The sequence below is a fragment of the Leptosomus discolor genome, chromosome 19, assembly GCF_034619465.1.
Source record: "Leptosomus discolor isolate bLepDis1 chromosome 19, bLepDis1.hap2, whole genome shotgun sequence".
NCBI classification, from domain to species: Eukaryota; Metazoa; Chordata; class Aves; order Leptosomiformes; family Leptosomidae; genus Leptosomus; species Leptosomus discolor.
The window spans coordinates 3,859,213-3,878,300 of NC_141409.1; the positions used below are offsets into that span (position 1 = coordinate 3,859,213).

General features: G+C 54.7%; 1 protein-coding gene across 1 annotated transcript in view; it reads left to right on the plus strand.

Moving 5' to 3' along the window:
* ARRDC1 (arrestin domain containing 1) overlaps positions 1-17,243 on the plus strand; it is a 35,495-nt gene extending 18,252 nt beyond the window's left edge. The window contains exons 2-8 of the mRNA XM_086475653.1: positions 412-522; positions 13,641-13,691; positions 14,212-14,366; positions 14,872-15,054; positions 15,426-15,602; positions 15,784-16,195; positions 17,124-17,243. Of these exons, the coding sequence (XP_086331779.1) occupies positions 412-522; positions 13,641-13,691; positions 14,212-14,366; positions 14,872-15,054; positions 15,426-15,602; positions 15,784-16,195; positions 17,124-17,188 (1,154 nt within the window). The 3' untranslated portion in view covers positions 17,189-17,243. The remainder of the gene's footprint in view (positions 1-411; positions 523-13,640; positions 13,692-14,211; positions 14,367-14,871; positions 15,055-15,425; positions 15,603-15,783; positions 16,196-17,123) is intronic.
* The last annotated feature ends 1,845 nt before the right edge of the window (positions 17,244-19,088 follow it).

Consider the following 19,088-nt stretch of genomic DNA (forward strand, 5'->3'; position numbering starts at 1 on the left):
CGCTGACACAAAGGTCTCTGCTGTCAGCCTGACACCCAAGGCTGATACATATATTGGGAGGGGATATTGCTTCATTTGGGAGAAAACTAGAGCAAGGGTTACCTCTCCAGGAGCTGAAATCACTGCTGTTAAGGGCTTTCACAGTGCAAGGAGGCCAACTCGAGACTTCAAAGGTGGTAACGTCTGGGAATAGCACTGGGGTAGCAGGAAGTGTGCGATAGTACTGAGAGTAAGAGGAAGATGTGCTTCTGAAATCAAAGTGTGACCTGATTCCTTTGCTCCATTTTTCCATCCTGTGTGTATTTTCATGAGGCACTGCTCCTGCACAAGTCCACATGCAGTACCTGAAGCAAGCCTGAAGCTGAGATTTTGCTTTTTACTGGTGCTTATGTGTGTGCTTTCTCTCAACAGCCATCAAGGTGAGCTGTGTTGGATCCTGTGGGGTGTCTAACAAGATCAATGACACAGCATGGACCGTGGAGGAGCAGTACTTTAACAGCACGCTGTCGCTGGCAGACAAAGGTAAGGTCCACAGAGATGTGGTGGAGATCTGTGATTCGGAGTTGGTCTACAGAAATCTATCACCAAGACTCCAGCATCTTCTCAGTGTGAAATAGCCCTTCACAGGCTGCTTTGGCCTATGCATAGAGGGTGGGAGCCAATATTTGAGACTACAGGAGCTTAGAAGGAGCTGTGCAGAGAGGCATCCTGAATAGCTGCAGAACTTGGCAGCCACTCCTCAAACACTGCTTGTATATCCTCTGGCCCTGGTCTGCCTGAAGCGGAGCTGCCCGCAGCAACTTCTCTGCTGTTTCAGGCCCTGTGGGTTCAGTCTGCTCCGCTTCCTATGTATGCTGTCTGTGGCGGTCACAACACTGATCAAAGCTGGTCAACAGAAGCCAGTTGCAGGCCAGGAGTAGTTTGCACTGCAAGGAGTGTGGAGGTGTTGCTGGTCCTCCCAGAGGAACATTCAGAGCATGGCAGGAACAGCCCAGGACAGTTACCACCACACCTCCTGCAAGCAGAGATGCCCAGAGATAGCAATGGGGTTGTATTATCCTGTGGGGTAAAGTGACACCAGCAGCCTCTGGGGAATCTGGGCTCAAATGAATGCTGTCTTTCTGCTGTTAAATAGGTCAGCCTTACCACAAATAATTCATGCTGTGCCCTGGCCCCTGTTGAAATCAAGACGTGCCAGTATTCACCTGCTGAAGGCAGTGGCTGTAGCGATAACTGTAACGTGGCAAAAGCCCAGGGTAGCAGGAGCTCAACGCTCTGATGCTGTTTTATCTAACAACAGGAAATGGGTAAAACTGAAGTGGCAGTTTCTGCCATCTCAGCAATTTTTCAAGCAGAGCTTTTAGCGTTGAGGGGAGACTGACCTCATCCTTGCAGCAACTGGCGAGAGCACTGCTTGCTCTCAGGTCCTGGAGAAGGGAGATGGCTGGCTGGCTTGCCTCTCAGCTTGGCTTATAGCCTGGGGGCTGCAGTTGGAGGTAAACTGCCTGGGAGGGTAATGAGGAATGTTCCTGCCCAATTTTGGATTCGGTGCTGAGCACAGCCAGAGAGCCCAGCTGTGAATGTCAGGGCAGCAAAATCCCAGAGGCTTTATAAGGTGCTGGAGGCCACTGAGCTTAGATGGGTTGGGAGCTCAAGGATGTGAACAATTGTGGACTTCGGGAGAGGTTTAAACCTGCAACTGCACTGAAAAAAGCACCTTCCAACTTTTGTTTCTAATATTTAATGATTCACGGGAGAGCTATGATACTGTGGTCAGTTCTGTCCTGGTAAAGCTGAGCAGTGGCAAAAGCCAACCAGGAGATAGGAGTGGGAAGGGGTGGGTGTGCTGTTCGTTGGTTTTGCAACCCCTAGGAGATTTTCGTAGCTGCTTTGGCAGTCGGTTCCTGTGAGTTTACCCTTGGGAGGCATCCCCTTGAAAACTAGGACCAGTGTGGGCTGGGAAGGATGGAAGGAAAATGCATTGATGCCTACACACTTTCATGGCTCTGATGTGTCCCCTTTGAAGGCCTGAATTCAAAGACGGCCAGCGTTTGGCTTCGCAGCTCTTAAACTATTCATGGAAAGCCCTGGTCTTTTGGCACTTAATTTTCTGAGACCCAGACTCTTGTATCTTGCTCAGTGCAGTGCTGCTATCTGTCAGCTGCTGGTGTTGCAAACTCTGCCAGCCTGAGACTTGAGCGGGTGCCCGGGGCTGGGGCGGCAGGGCTGGGTTGGGCTGCTCGCTCTGCGCTAGAGCTGGTCATGGAGCTGGCAGATGCCCAGCTGCGTGCCTGCGGTGTGATCGGGACAAAACGGGCCAGCTGAAGTCTTCCAAAGCTACTGCAGCAAGTGAGGTGAGAATTGGTAGTGCGTGACTCACCAGAGATGTAATGAACTGAAGGGAAAATCTGTCCTTTAGGACTGTCGAGTCCTGCGCTGGAAAGCCGAGGTGTGCTGTGGTGTCGTTACTGTCCTGTCTTGCAAAGGTGCCGTGTGATTGTGGGCAGAAGCCTGGTACCAGCTAGCAGCAATCAGGCTGGAGCAGCGTGCCAGGTACTTAACAGACACTGACCTGTGTTCTGCTTTTTGTGTCAAAGTGGATGCAGCCACTGGGAGCTCTCGGCCTCTGGCTCCCAGCTGCAGGGAAGCAGATACGGAGAGGGCGGGCAGTCCCTGTGTGTGGGATTGCAGCCAAGGGCAGCGCTCGTGGGGCATTTGCCCTTCGTGTGACTGGTACAAACTCAGGAATTATTGACCTGGACTTACCATGTTTGTCCCACGACTTTCTTCCCATGCCCCTAGGACGCAGGGGAGTGAGCAGTGGGATGTGGGTGGGAGAGGGCAATGTCAGCGCTGCCTTTGGAGCAGAGTCCTCTGCAAGAGACAGCTTTGGAACTGTCCCTTGCAATTGCTGCTCTGGCCTGTGCGGATATGGAAACAAAAGCCCTGGGGGCTGGCACTGCTCCAGCCTGCAGCGCAGGGAAGCGAGCTGACTGTCTGCCGTCGCGGCCCTCGCCGTGACATTGATGCATGTCTGGGCTGGTGGAGCAGCGGGGAAGCTGGGCTGCTTCTCCATGGCTCTGCCTCCGTGTGTGCCTGTCTCTGCCTGCCTGTCTGTCTGTCTGCCTCCTTCGACGAGGCTGCTGGCAGCATGGCACGGCCCTGCAGCGGGGTCACAGCCGGGGTTTGCTAGGGGAGTCGTGCAATGGCTTCATGGACTTGAGCAGCAGGGTAGGGCCTCGACACTGACTCAGTCCCGGTGTTTTTAGGTTCCCCAGGAATAGCTCTCAGCTTCCCTGGCCTTTCCTGAACAGAGTGCAAAGGAGCTTCAGATGGACGGACTGTCCCTTGGTGCCTGCTCTGCTCAAAGCTGTCCCTGTCCCCATGACTCTGGCCAAGAGCGTTGGGCAGGGATGGGCTCCTCTCGTGTCTGGCAGCAAAGCGGTTTGGGATGCAGCTGCCTCTGGGGAGGGACACCCAGTGCTGGTGGGGGCTCTCTGGGCTGCCTCCATGCAGGTGTGACACCCGGCTGGGAGGGGAAACTGAGGCAGTCTTGTGCCCTTGAGACATGGGGCGTTGAGATGGGCAACGGCAGGAGCCCAGGGTGTGGGTGAATTAAGGGAGTCAGAAGTGTTCCCGAGCAAGGACCCCCAAAAGAGTGTGGTGCCAGCCAGGCTGCTGGCCCGTGACTCCTTCCCTGGCCAGTGTCGGACAGCCGCAGGTAAAAAGCGATGGGCACCGCGAGCAAAGGTTACTGCAGCTGCGGACAAATCCTGCGGTGGCACGTGTGCCCAGGGTGAGTACAGGTGAGGCCTGGCTGTGCCCACCCTTCCTGCTCACACCTTGAAAAGCAAACAGCAGAAGGGAGGGCAGGGCCATGGTTCAGGTTGGGGGGCTGCCTTTCTGCAGTCCTGCAAGAGCATCTTACCCACAAAGGGGGATGTCACCTCCTAAGCAGCACAAATAGAAAATGAATGGAGGAAGGGGAGGAATTTGCTTCTGCCTCAGAGGACTCTTCTGTTCCTGCATTCCCCTCCCCGTACAGGAATGCTGTTACTGCTCCTTTTTGAACATGTGCATAAAAAAGGCAAAGCAAGGGGGAGCAGCCTGTCCCTGCTGTACTGGGCAGGGGCCAGCGGGCAGGCTGTGGGGCCGGGCTGGGGGAGAGGGTGATGCCAGGCTCCCCGCTGGCCCCATCCCCAGCGCTCTTGCAGAGGGCTCATCCAGCCCGATGGCATCAGCTCGGGTTGAGAGAGGATCCCAGGTGTCCCCAAGGCCGCACAGCCCTGGCAGAGCAGCTCGTGCTCCAGCGGGGCCGCAGCAGTGCAGGCACCTGGGGGGACGGTGCAGGGAGGCAGGCTCACCCTGAAAAACAACCCGCCTCACGCTCTCCCTTCCCACATCCTGAGCAGTAACTTTAAAAAGCCAGCGAGCTAGGCTCTTTGAGGACACGTGGGGGGGAAGGGGAGAGGAGGTTTGCAAAACTATTGAGGCTTGGATTGCTCTTTAAGCATCTAAGAGCGACTCCACGCTTCTCCACCCACCCACCTTTGCATTGAAGTAAGTGAGGGGGCAGCTCATCCTCTGTAGCATCAGCTGTTGCTTGTATTGCATGCTGTTTGGGGGTTTTTTAAGGGTGTACATTGTATGAGATAGGACGCAGACCCTGAAATAACCCAGATGCCTGCTTTGCAATGTAAGGTACTTATTTAAGGCACTGGCCTCATCCTTAACTTCCCTTCTCGCTCCCTCTCAGAGCATCCAGGGTGTGGAGGGCTCAGCCTTGCTGCTGGAGCACCCGCAGGTTGGTGACTGGTGATTTTTGCTGCAGAGAACCCCGCTTGTGGCTGTGCTGGCGTGGTGCTTGTCCCTGCTTGAGTAGTGCAGCATCCATGCTCTGGGAAGGCCTCTCGCTGGGACTGGCCAGGGCTGAGCAGCAAGCTGGAGGCAGTGGGCACCCGTGAGCTGCTGTGGGATCAGGCAGGGTCTGTGCTGTAGCCTTGGTAATAACACGCAGGCCCGTGGTTTAATGAACTCAGGCTCTTTCCGTAAAAGCTGCTGGAAAGCACTGAGTGTACCTGCTGTCGGGAGCCCCTCGCTGCTCTGTTTGCTGGAGGACACAGTACCGCACCAGGGAGGTAGCTCTTGGGGGAGGATTTGCTTTTCTCACTTGGCCTGGGTTTGACTTGGGACGCTTGCTTTCTGGTGCTCTTGGGTCATCTTTTTGCAAAGAAATGCAATAGGGGTGGGAGGAACCTTGCAAGTAGGGGGGTGTTGGGTTTCTCCAAGTGTCAGCGGTGCAGAAGATCAAGTACAGCAGTTGCAGCAAGTACAAAATAGCACCGCTTGTACCCGCCACTCTCAGACAGAGAGATGCTTCTCTTGATCCAATATAATGGAGTAATTCAGCTCTGCAGAGGCCTCCCACTCCTCTCCCCCTCCCCTGCTGCAGCTCTGGCCTTACTCAGCCAGAGAGGAGCAGGTCCATTGTGTGCCTGTACCCACATGGGGCTGTTTCGTTTGAACACCTTGTATCTGGCTACACGCTCAGCTCTTGTCCTGTGGACAGGTTCTGCATGCAAAGGGAGGCTTTTGGTTTTTTCGTTCCCTTTAAATCCTACTTGTACCTGAGTTGAACCCGTGCGGGGAGCTGGCTGTAATTTCCAGCTGACCTTACTTTTGGCAGCTTGTTAGTTAGCTAGAAGGCACTGCAGGGAATTCCTGGCTGCTCCACGTGCTTCCTCTGCTGGCACATTTCTTGCACAAAGAGCTACAAAGGGGCAGCTGTGCATCACCTCTTCTCTGGGGTGGTTCTCTGCCAGCCTGGCACAACACCTTCACAGCCAACGGTTGGCACAGGGTGACGATCCTGTCTTCCAGCTGAATTTAAAAAGCTTAGTGACCTGACTAAGCAGATACTGAGAGACTTAGGTCACTTGTTCTGTGCTCAGGAATCACTGTGCGAGCAGGAGGTAGCGAAGCAGCAGGTGAGAGCAGGAGGGTGCCCATGGGCAGTGGTGAGCCGTTAAGATGTGCTGGTGCCAGCTCCTGGCCACACTGTGCTGCCAGGCTCAGGAGCAGTAACTGCAGGGCCAGCCCAGGAGAACCATGTGGAAGGAGCTGCAGTTGCCTTGGGTCACAGCAGCTTCCTCAGCACTTCCCAGTTTCTTGCCTCAATACATCACTGTTAATCCTGGGAGCTGGGAGGTTTTTTGCAGCTTCACCATACTGCCAGATCCTGCTAATTCATTGAAAAGGTCACTGAAAAATGCTGACACAGGGATTTGTAAGTGGTGGAGTCTTTACCCTGGCCTCAGTGCTGGGCTTTCTGGTGTGTTTTCTTCCTCTCTCTTTACCTCCTGTCTTACAGAAAGGTTTATCTCGGTTGTATTAACTGTATGGGAGCACTGGAGGTTGTTCCTGCTGCGTGTTTGCGTGCATGCAAATCTGGTGTGAGCTTTGCTGCTTTGGACGGGAGCCTGGAGCCTGCTGGGGACTGCGCTCCCTCGGCTGCAGCGCTGCGTGGTAGCAGGAGAGCTCTCATTTGAGCAAAACTAAGTTGAGCTAAATGCCGAGTCTTTCCCTGGCAGGTCTGGCTGTGCATGCTGGTAGGTTGCTCTTCTGCCTGTTGGCTGCTCCCTCTGAGGCGCCTGTGTCTGCTGCAGGGGTGGCACGAGCAAATGTGTGCATTTACCCTCATTTGTTGCAGGTTGTAATCCTGTATATTAGTTTAATCCACCAGAGACTGAGTTGGACTCCTCATGCTAGAGCTGCAGCGGCCCGGCATTGCCTGAAGTGCCCTGGCACTGACAAAATTAATACTTCCTATCTGACATCTCTAATGCAGCCTCCTGTGAGCTAGAAGAGCTCTGACCTTCTTGCCTGTGTCTAATATTCAATTTTCTGGGCTGCAGAGGTGGGTGAAGAGAGCCAGGAGGGCAGAGGTGAGCAGGGTGCTGGCTGCCAGGACTACAGCGAGTGACAGTTCTTTCAGTAGCTGGGGAATCGGTATCCTGGAGCACAGCGCAGAGGCAGAGCTGCCTGTTTCTCCACCTGGATGTGGAAAACACAAACATGCTGCCTTCCTGCTCTCTGCCTGGAGAGGCTTAAAAGGAGAGTACCTGAGTGTGCGTCAGCAGCACTGGTGTCAGTCTAATTCGGCACCTTTGGAGGAGCTCGCCTTCCCCAGAGCGGATGGAAGGCTGATTTTCGGCAACCAGAAGACTATATTGCTACAAGCAATGGCAGGGAGACCAGCAGGCACCAGGTACCTTTCTGTGCTACGTGATTTGGCCAGCATGGTTAATGCATCGCTCGCTGAGTAGCCAGAGAGAAATTGCCATATGGCCCGGCCTGCTGTTCCTCTGCTAGAAGAACCAAAAAATATGTGTCCTCTGAAGGCGCAGCTTGTTCCCACTCTAGTGTCCGTGCGTGCAGCAGGAGGGAGCAGAGCCACTGCTTCTGCTTGGTGGGTACTGGCCAGGAGAGCTGGGGGTTGGGGCAGGAGCCCCAGTTCAGCCGCTCCCTGGCTCCTGTGCCTGGGGCGCAGGGACACCTTCCAGGCTCCTAGTTGTGGCTACAGAGCAAATAGCACCCTCCTCCTTGGGGGATGGAGGGAGCAACACTTAGAATATTCATCTTTTTCACCCTAGTCTAGCCATGGATGAAGCCTGGTGAGGCAGAGGTGTGTGTTGTACCGCACACTGCTGTTGCCTGGCCCTGCTGACTGCTGTGTGCTCAGATGTCTGGGCTGTCTCTCCCAGTGCATGAGAGCGTGACATTTCACAGGGGTGAGTGATAAGGCTCAGCTGAGTCTGTTGTGTTTGTGCATCAGTGACCAAGGCATCTTCCAACCCTCTTCTGGCTTCTCTTCCTCTGGCACTGACCTGGAGGTCCTGGCTTTGTCGTGGTGGTGGTCAGCCTCGTGGAGAGACGGCTGTGACTGCCTGTGGCTTCCAGCTCCCGAGGGGTGGAGGCGCTGGGGCTGGGGCAGCCAACCTGCGAGGAAGCATTTGGCAGATGTCCCTGCAGTGGCACTGGTTTGAACGTGCAGCCCAGGCAGATCTGGCCCCACCAGTGCTGTAAGACTGGCCTGTTTGCATGGGCCACTAACAGAGAGCGCTGCCAAGGGGAGATGCAGCGGGTAGGGCTCTGTGTCCTCGTTCGTGTGTGGTTGGTTGCTCCTGAACCCCAGCCCTGCCCTGTTCTCATGCCAGGGCAGAGGCTGCCAGAGGACCTTTCCCAGCCCTTGGCTGGCTGCTGGCAGGGCAGGGTGTGGGCAGGCAGCTTCCCCTGGCTCCCGGAGGGATGATGACTTTGAAGGGTTGGTGACTTCCTCTGGCTGCCGGCTCCGCCTGACAGCACTGGCCAGGGAAGCTGCACTGTTTGGAAAAGAGTCCAAACCCTTTCAGCACCTGAGCTCGGCTTGGATATTATGTTTATTAGAGTAAATACAGACATGAGGTCGCTTCACCCACACACGGTTACGGTGGTGTCATGTTTTCCCCTGGGTGCAGCAGCGTGCTGGTTTGCAGCGAGCCAGGGAAACCTTCAGGGATCAAAGCAGAGCTGTCTGCGGGGAGAGCAGGGCGCATCCAGCAGCTGGGTGGGCTCAGAGGCATGGTCAGCTCGAGCTTTGTGTGGGAACCCCATACGACCCTGGGAAACCCCCATGGATTTCTGTCCCTGCAGTGCACATCAGGGTGACCACAGATGCCTTGAGTGCAGTGGGACAGGGCTGCAGCACTGAGGTCTGTTGTGCTGTGCAGGGCTGGGCTTGGGGCTGCGCTCGTCGTTGCTGGCGGTGCTTTGCAGGCTCTGATCATGCAGGGGACCCCCGCCCAGGCCTGGCTGCTTCACCAGGTTACCTCCTGGCGACCTGGCAGAGGACTTGGCGTCAGCACTCTGGATCAAGGCATATCTTTCTGCACACGATGAGTCCTCCCAGGGCTCCTCCACATCCACTGGTACAAGCGAACAACCCCTGTCCCAGTGTGGAGCGGATGGGAGCAGCAGAGCCGCCAGTGGGAGAGTCTGTTTGCTTCCAGACAAATCTCCGCTGGATTCCTGGAGATCTCCAAGGTCACTCTCTTCTTTGCACTGTAAGATGGCTGTTCTGCACTGTTAGTGTGTTGTTGCTGCTCCTGCCGTCTGGGTTTGTTTTTTTTCTGGGCTGTTTGGGGCAGCAGCTTTTTTCCCTCCAGGAATTTTTAGGGAGGATGTTTCCAAAGGCTGTGCGGGGGCTGCTGATCTCTGCTGACTCGGCTCCTATCAGGAGGAATGGCTGCTGCAGGTACAGCCCCACAGCAGAACCCTGCTAATCCAGCTGCCTCTGATGCCTAATGACTTTCTCAGGGTATTTTTAGCTGCACGTAAACTTCAGGAAAAGCCTTTTTGCGGCTGAGCACACTGTGGCCTTTGTTCAGGCTTCTGGGAATGGGGAGGTAACAGCTCAGTGTGGCTGCGGTGGCTTGCACAGCCCTTTCTCCTCACAAGCCCTTTCCCCTCAGCAGCATTGCAGCCTGGTGCGTGGGGCTGTCGGAGACCCCTGAAGCGATGCTGAACTCCTGCTGACCTGCCCTTGCCCGTGCATGGTCTGCAGCTTGCTTTGGCAAAGCCTCTGGTTTAGGAGCAGCTCAGAAAGGAGCTTTCAGAAAGCGCTGCTCCTCCCAGGTATCTGCATGTTAGGGTGGCCATCAGAGGAAGCCATCTCTCCTCTGCCTGCTGCCAACAACTGTCTCTGCAAGTGAAATGAGCACATTAAATGTCCTGGATCTTTACTTTGAAAGATCTCAGGGCTGGAGGGACAGGGGCAATGAGTGGCTTCCCACAGGCTTTGTGTCCCCCCTCGCTGCTTCGATGCTGGAGCTGCGCAGCAGATGCAGCTGGGCAGGTGGAACAGCTCTGCATGCTGTCACGATGCCGTGTCTCTCCTGCTGTGATCTGTGGATCTATCCAAGGCACCTGCATAGCTAGTGGGGCACGCATCACCCTGTCCCGCTGCTGCAGTGGCTGTGCGGGACAGGCGAGCGCTGCAAGTGTCCCTCACGGGGAGCTGAGGTGCCTTTTGCTGCTGTTTTCCACCCAAGAGGTACCTGGGTGTTGGCGCAAGGTCAGACTGTGCCCTGCCTGTGCTCACGGGGTGGCTGGGACAAGGGAAATTGCAGATTTTCCCCATTATAGCAAGACTAGTCAGCATTTGGAAGCGGAAGCTCAGCCTTTAGGAGGGGAGCTGCCAGCTAGAGAGTTTAAAAATAGTTGCCACCTCCCTTCCCACTGTAACGGGGGACTCGGCTCGGGACTCACCAACTTTCCACCTGCCAAAGGCCCCAGACATGTGGCAAAAGACCAAAATGGCTTTATAATCCCAGGCAACTTGGACATGGAGCCTCCACTGTGTAAGTGCCGGAGGAGCTTCTGCCAGGAGAGGCAAGCAGAAGCGTGGGTAGCAACTCAGTGTGGGGTTACTGCTAAATATCTGCCTCTCCTCCCGGCTGCAGCAGGAGGCAGGCAGGACCCCAGCTTGCCTGCAGTCTCTGCTGCCTTGTCACTCCGCCAGGCTCTCTGGGTCGTGCCTGTGCTTTCGCGGGAGTCTCCTGTCTTGGTCAGGATCATCTGGTTTTCTTCATCTTATTTCTATTAACTCTTGTCTCTGAAATAGTTCTGGTACTGAACTCCAACACCCCTTCTGCTTTCCATGCTAGCAGCCGCCTTGAAATGCCTGCTTGGGGCTGCTGAGAGTGCCTGCAGTTGAGATTGGGGGTCCCCAGCCAGACGCAGGGCTGAGGGTGCTGCTGCCCACTGTAGCCCCTCCAGCAGCGACCGGCCCAAGCAGTTTCTGTGCTTGCGATAAGGGTAAGAAACGCAGGCGTGCAGCTGGGAGTTGGGGCTCTGCGAGCAGCTGGCTGTTGGTCAGCTGTGCGAGCAAACAAAGCTGCATGCGGTGATGTCTGCACCTGCGGGTAGGACCTGGGTGCTTGGTCCAGCCTGCTGGAAAATTCCCTGTAGGTGGAGGATCTCAGGGCTGGCATAAAGATGCTTCTTTCTCTTTAGAGAAAGGAGAGTGTGGGTTGGAAGGAGCAGGTCTGGAAGCAAGAGCTACTGCTAGTTGCCTGCAGCATCTGTCTGCTTAATGGAATGGAGAATAGAGCTCGCTGCATTTCTCTGGCTCCCTGCTTGGCACAGGGCTGAGGTCTGGGCTCTTGTGGCCACGAGCCAAGCACTGCTGTGACGCTCTCGGGCCATGTGAGCTGTGATGGAGCATGACTTCAGTTTGGGGTAGCTGGTCTTGGAACTCATCACTGGCTGTGAAGAGCAGGAATGGCTTTTTCTGGCCCTCGTGGGCAGCTTGTTGCAGGCTGGAGCTGCAGGAGAGATTTGCAGGTTGCTCCAGGTCGGGTCATAGCAAGTCTGAGTATGCTGTGAGCCAGCAGGTCTCTGGGTGCTCGGGCTTCATCTGAGCTATTGGGGTGGTCTGACCTGTGGGCAGTTCTTGTCTGGTGACTTATTTGGAGGTTGGGCTACCAGTGTGGAAACTGCATCAGTGCCACCAAGTCACACGGTGGCTCTGACAGCTGAACCACATCCTCCGCAAGTGACGCTGGCCACGCGTGTTCCTGGGAGAGTGTATTGCCTCGCTCGGTGCTCCTGTTGGAAGCAACCTTCAGGACCTCTGGTTTTCTGCAGGGAGTTAGGAACTGTTCACTTCCAGCCCAGCTTTCTGTTGGTGCACGTGAGCTGGGCAGGACCTTGACCCAAATGACTTGTTGGATCATGCCGCCTGTAGTGTAGAAGAGGGACTTTCACTTTGTGGAGTCTGTGAGCAGGGTCCTGGAAAGGCTGTGGAGTTTCATGCTCCTTACAGGAGACCTGAAATCACTGCCTGCATCTTCATCTGAGGCTCTGCAGGTCAGACAGCTGGAGAGTCTCCAGGTCTTGGTGGAGACTCCATGGCAACTACCCCCTGGGACTCCCATCTCCCTTCCTTCTGCGTTGCAATAACATGACTTGCTCCCTCAGCCTTTCAGATGGAGCAAGTCCCCTTACTGCGATGCAGAAGCTGCGCAGGAGAGTTGATGTATTCCAGTTTATCGATTTGCTTTCCAAGAGTAAGGATAACGGGTGCAAGACCAGCACTGAATGGTGCCCAGTAAAAGGCAGAAATCCTTGGAGCAGGAAACAATCGCTGGGTTAGTTGAGTCGTGCATCTTAGCCCAGCTTTGCCCCGTAACCCACAGGCAAAGGCAGCTGCTACATCTCAAACTTCTGCCGTTAACTGGGCGAGGCTTCCCAAGAAGGGACTAGGAGAGGCTGCCCCACGCCCCTGTGCTTGTCCCAGTCTGCAAGGCATCAGGCCTGGCAGCGAAGGCCGTGACTGGCTTTGTGCCTCCACCTGGTGACAAGACCGAGTGTTGCATTTTAGCCTACATAATTGGGTTGTGTTTGGGGGACAGGGAGGGAAATTGCCAGGGAGGTGTTCTGGGTGGGATGATGGGAGTGAGCAAATCTTGCTCCTCTCTGTGAGGACAAAGTGTATAAATAGACATCTCTTCATTTTCTCCTGACTTGCCTTTGTAGCGACATGCAGTGGGATGCTTGTCGTATTATTTATTCCCCCTGCCTGCGCGCTGCAGGCGGGGGATGCACGTTAACCGGGGTGTCCTTAGGTCCCCGTGGGCTGGCTAAGCCAGAGCAGGGGCAGCTTTTCATAACGTGAAGGACGCACAGAGTCAAACTGCCTCCCCTGCCTCCTACCTGGATGGCACTGTCAGTGGGGGGATTTACCCTTGTCTCTTCCCCACCTCCCCCTGTCACATAATCCACTTAATCCCCTGACAATAGGACTCTCTTACTGTCAGCTCTGCAGAGCCAGCATTGCTCACGGGCAAGCTGTCTCCTTCGTCTTGCATCAACAAAAGAGCCAGCCAAATCTAGAGCTCAGTACCTCCAGCAGTGATGGTACAAAGCAGAATAAACACAGCTTGATTGAGTAGGTATCCAGCTCTCCTCTTAGTGCTGCCACTTTAAAACCAAACCCTTTCGTGTTTACACATATTTAACAAATGTGGGTAAACCTTTGTGATTTTCTTACTGAAGGCAACTTTGGGAGCTGCCTGATGTTACTGGATCACACTGTGAGTCCAATTTGGCCGTCATGCTGCCCTGGAAGGGAATCCAGAATCTGGATGGGAGTGCAGATGGGGTCAGGGAGTCTGAATCTGTAGCTGTTGTTTTAGCCATGTTGTGACTGCCTGTAGCCTACTTGAGGAAAGATAAACACACAGCATCCCTTCTCCATGCCTTTTGTCAGCAGTCTGGGGCCAACCGCTTTCTGTGGTGCTGGGAATCCTTAAACCCTGCCCAAAACTACCTTATTTCCAGGGTATCTAAACGTAGAACCAGCCATTGGGAATGGAGACATCTCCTGTCCCAAGGAGAGGTGGGTGGCAGCAGATGCTCCTGTTGACTCAAGCACTGCTCATTGCATTTGGAGTTGCCGAGTGCGCCATAGGTAGCTGAACGAGCTGTGTGTTGTTCCCCAGGTGGTGGCCCCTCTCTCCAGCAGATCATGCTCTCCAGAAGATCACGCCATTCCAAAGCAATGGCCTGTCCCACTTACCTTTCACTCTTGTTTCCCACAGGGGTCCTGACAGCTGGAGAGCACAACTTTCCCTTCCAGTTCCTGCTGCCAGGTATGGTGCAGATGAATGGCTGAAGGCATTCCCGTGTAAACCTTGGCTTTTGCGCCTTGAGGTGGGCTGGATGGCAGAGGCAGGCTGGCAGTTTGGGCCGGAGACTCTAGAGGGAGCGTAAGGTCAGCCACAGCCAGCAGAGGTATCTTCTGCGTTGGCGCAAAGCTGGGTCTGAGCTGTTGCTGATGCCTCTCCAAGCGTGATCCTGCGAGCAGTCTGGGTGTGTGCAGGAGTCCTGGCCTCTGGCTCGGCAGCTGTCCTGCACACAGAGAGGATCTCTGTTCTTGCACCTGTGGTTGCAGAGGATCCCTTTTGTAGGGAGGTTGCAGCAAGGTCTCTGAATGACCTAAGTGTTCAGCTCGAGGTCTTTTTTAGGGGAATGCCCATGTGCTCTGTCTCTTGGGCACTTGCAGAACTCTTCAGGTGAAGAGGAAGGCTGTTTAAAGGAACCATACTTCTAGTTCAGAAATGCTTGGCCTGACTCAACCTTATCATCCTTTTCTTTCTCTCTCGACCCCAGCCTCTGCTCCTACGTCATTTGAAGGCCCTTTTGGCAAGGTCCTCCATCAGGTGAAAGCTGTGATAGACACACCTCGCTTCTCCAAGGACTACAAGTGCAACAGAATCTTCTACGTTCTTTGCCCTCTCAACTTGAATGACATCCCTGACATTGAGGTAAGAACAAGGAGGAGTGTGGCTGGGAAGTGCCAGGGCTTCAGCACTTGTCCTTGTCCTGTGTGCTGACTGGGGAATAACTTGGGTGGTTGGACATCTCTGACTGCATGCCCTGCCTGTGCAACAGCAGGATGAGGACTCCTGATCTGTCCTGACTTGCCATCAGTCCCTGCTCTAAGGATTTTTAACTCTTCCACGTGTTGCTTTGAAAGATTTAGGTACATTTTCAGCACACAGAGAGAGGTGTCAGCCAATAGCACCAGGTGCTTCTAGAGACCTGGGTTTGGGGAACTTGCTTTGGAGTGAAGAGCGACTAGTAGGACAGCAAAACAGGGAGGGGGTGTGGAGAAGTGAGAGCTCTTGTCTGTGGCAGTGCTGTGTTGCTGGTTCTTTGTGTCCTTTTAGACTAGATAGTTCCGCTTGCTTGTTTTGAATCTCTGAGGGTTTTCCTGGAGGCTCTCTGACTCTCTTGAGCCAACATCTCTGTCTCTCTGCTGTCCTGCAGCAGCCCAACACTATGTCAATCACCAAGAAGTTCAACTACAAGCTTGTGAAAAGTGGCAACATTATCTTGACCGCCACCTCAGATCTGAAAGGGTACATCGTGGGGCAAGCAATCCAGCTCCGCACGGACATAGAGAACAAATCGGGCCGGGACACGGGGGCTGTGGTAGCCAGTCTGCTCCAGGTAAGCATCCAAGAGGGTGATTCTTCAGCTTGTGCTGGTACTCCACCCCCGTGAGGTTTCACAGAGGCAGTTCTCACCAGTGTGCGTCTCTGCTGCGTGTGGCTGGGAGGTGGCAGCGAGGAGTCCAGACCCCTGGCTGACTCTGTTCCTTTCTACCTTCCTGGGGAAAGAGGTGGCAGAACTTGTCTTGCTTATACCAGCTCAGTCTCTTGTATGATGATGGGTATTCCTGCTCTGTAATATGTACGTTAGGTTTGTGCTTGTGCTTATTTGACCAAACAGTTGGGTGGTTTTGTGTCCTGACGTGTTTGTGGGAGACAGAAGACCATCTGCAGCCTTTCTGCTGGCTGTGTTTTCTCCTGTCTGTACAGAAAGTGGCTTATAAATCCAAGCGCTGGATTTACGACCTGAGGACCATTGCGGAGGTGGAAGGCTCAGGAGTGAAAGCCTGGAAACATGCAGAATGGAAGGAGCAGATCCTTGTTCCAGCACTGCCCCAGTCCATTCTGCAGGGCTGCAGCCTCATACATATCGACTACTACATCCAAGTGAGTACATCCGTGCCCCCGGGGAGCTCCAGCGGGCTGTGCTGCAACTTCTGTGCTCCCTTCTGGGTTGAGCTCAGTCACTGAACTCCGTAGCTGTGTGGTGTGGGTGGCCCTCGCATCAGGTGGACCTTCCCAGTGCAATGTATAATGAAGAGGATGCCGCTCTTTCCTTCTCTTCCAGGTTTCCCTCAAGTCACCGGAGGTTTCAGTCACTCTCCCCATTTATATTGGTAACATTGCTGTGAACAGGGTGCCCCTGAGCCCCTCCCGGTCCATCCAGCACATACCATCTGCAGTGGTCCCCAGTGCTCCTCCGGAGGAAGAGGAGACTGCCAGCGGTTATCACCCGATGGACAATGTCTCGATCCCCACCAAAAGCCATTCCCAGCAGCAGCCATTTAGCTACGCCCCAGGACTGAGCTTCCAGGAGTTAAGGGTGGACTCGGAGCAGACGGGCTCCCCAAACCATCCCACACTCTGCCTGTCGACAGGAGCCACTGTCCCTTACTACGCTGAGGGGAACGTGGTGCCAGTCCCCACGGCCAGCTCTCTCATTTTGCCTCCGGAGTACAGCACGTGGGGATACCCGTACGGTGAGCAGCCTGCTCCGGAGATGTAAATGGGCTGGCAGGGTGGCAGTAAGCGTCTCCTACCACAAGAGTCTCTTTGCTAGCTGTGAACTGGGTGGGAACAGAGGGATGTCAGCCTGCCGGGGGCCGATGTCAGAAGGGATCATGAGATCTCTCCGCCTGCTTTAGCCTCTGGAGGAGTCCCCTCTTGCAGCTGTAAAAGCTGTCTGTCTGTTCCCACGTCTACGCCCATGCCTGCCCTGGGCTCATCGTGAGAGGATCTCCCTGTTCTTAAATGAGATTTTAGCCTCCCACTGATAGAAAAACTTCTTGGCTTGTGGTGAGCCTGGTGGGAGCAGAGCCAGGAAAATGATGTAACTGAAATCTTCTGTCTGACTTGGAGCGGGCCTGCAGCTGGTCTGAACACACAGGCTGTGGGGGTGGGAGCTGAGAGACTGTCCAGGGTGGAAAAGCTTGGGAAATCCCAGCATGCTGGATTCCTGGAGCTGTGCTTGTCCCAGGCAGCTGGGGTGGTAAGGACCAGCGGTGTCTGTTAGCACAGACCGTTAGCACTGGGGTAATGAGACGCTCGATGTGTCACTTCAGCCCTGGCTTGGGACACAGGGAGCATGGGTCACCTGTGATCTGGAGGTGTTGGAGCACATGAGGATGCTTGTGAAAGAAGGGGAGGAACAGAACAGGACTTTGAGGTGCTGATTTTAACCCCTGTAGGCATCAGGACAGGGGTGTGACTGGCTGGCTTAAATTCTGTGTGTGGAGACACAAACTCCATGTATTTCAGTGGGGCAGGTTGTAGGGTCCTGGAGAGAGAGTGCCTGTGGGTATGACACATGTACCTGTTACCAGTTTGCTTTGCTCTGCACTGAGTTGGGGTGAAGGGAACCTCCCAAACACCCACCATAACGACTCTTGCTCTTTCTTTCCCCCGCAGAGGCGCCTCCATCCTATGAGCAGAGCTGCAGCAGTGCCAACTCCAGCATCAGCAATGGCAACTAGCCGCCCCTGCTTCGAGCCCCGCTGGCGCTGCCCGCCCCCAGGCGCCATGGTTCACCTGCCTGCTGCAAAGTCTGGTACAGCACGAGGCGTCTTTTTATCTCTGTGGCTGCTTGGTGGGGTAAATGGCACATCCCGGCCTGGGCTTTTTAAGTTCTTTCTAGGGAGGGTGGGAAAAACCAAAAAAGGGCAGCGAGAGCAGCCTGTCTGTGTGTGTGCGTAGGGGAGGTCTGGGAAACTGAACCGTGTCCTTCTGCTGCACCAAGAGCTGGAGAACTGGTTTTGCCCCAGGGATGCCCTCTGCAGCAGCCTGTGTTTAAAGTACTGTAGCCAACACTAACTGCTTTACTATCGAAGCACCTGCGATGCCTTATCTGAAATGCTCCTGACTTGGCATGTCTGCACTGTAGGTGAAGGCTGGGCTGTGTGGACTTTCTCTTCTCTTTCAAGGGGCCATGTGCTCTCCAGAAATGGTTTTGACAGCCCTTCCTCCTTGTCCCCATAGGTCCTAAGGGTAGCTGAAACAGGAGGTTTCTTGGAGTAAGCAGGTTCAGAAGGTCAGGGACTCTTAAAAAGCCAAAAGCACAAGCCCTCGCTCTACCTGTGTTGTGGGGTGAGCGACTGGCAGCCTTTGGTCCTCTTGTGGCAAGCTGGACCGCTGCCTGCACGCAGAGAGAGGAGAGCAGGCTCTGGCAGCAGGGAGCTCCCTGGGGCACTTCCTTATAACCCGCGAGTCCCTGCTGAGCTGTGGAGGGAGAGCCTGGTGTTACCGTGGGGTGCCCACTCGTCCGCTTCTGGCCTTGCTCAGCAAGGGTGACTGCTGTCCGAAAAGCCCTGTAGGAGACTGTCTGTCCTTGCTCGCCGTTAGACCGCAGTGCCCAGGGTGAGCAGCACCAGCCCGTTTGCGAGCCGGGGGACCAGATCCCCTGCGTCCCATCTCCCACCCCTGCAGGGCGTCCTCTCCATCCCAGCTGCCGGTGCCTTCGGCAGGCCAGAATTCCATGACAATCAAGTTACAAAAGTTTGTCTGATGCTACCTCTGAGTCTGCCTGAGGACCCTGTCCGTGGAAGCCCTTCCCTCCGGGACAGCCGCCCCTCAGGGCTCAGCCGGGTGCCTCTCGCAGGAGCCGTCAACGCTGCCAAGCCAGTGCATGAGGGCACTTGGCCTGGGGACTGTTCTCTCCACGAGCCAGTACTGGTTCACCGCTTGTCTCCTGAGCCGCCTCTCGAGCCCCAGCAGGACAGGAGAATGAGCGAGTGGGAACACGAGCTGCTGCGCCTCATCTGCAGCCTCCGCTGGACCTGGCAGGTCGGGGGGAAGAAGCTGATGGATGTGAAACAACATTTTTCTTTTGCGCTTTCCCCCCCCCCCACCCTTGTTTAGCTTTTTTAGTATTGACTGCCCAAGCTGAGGAAACCACAAACCAGTTACTTCAGAGCCGCAGGCATCCAGCCACGGCTGCAATCGTGGACTGCAGACCTTTGGCACCTCTGAGAATTGCCTCCACAGTGCCTCACGCTGGGCGGGCAATATCCAGCAAACCTGTTAGGAACACTGCAGCCCCTGCCTCCGCATTTTAGCCGGCCTCTGCACACCCCTGGCAGGCAGCTGGGGACTAGCCCTGCTTTGCACTCTTTCTTTGCAAATGCTTTTTATTTTCTTTTAATTTTGAACTGCTTTAAGGATAGTGTAGAGAAGGTGCCGTTCTGAGAAGTGCTGGCACAACATGCACCAATGTCGATAAAAGATTGTCGTCCCTGAAAAAAATATATATATATGAGATGAAGTTTTGTTTTTAATGATTGAATTCATACATACAAATTTTAATGCTGTATTTAATAAATTATTCTAAGAGAAACGCTGTGCTTTTTCATCCATTTCTGATGTTTATCCATGTGCCTG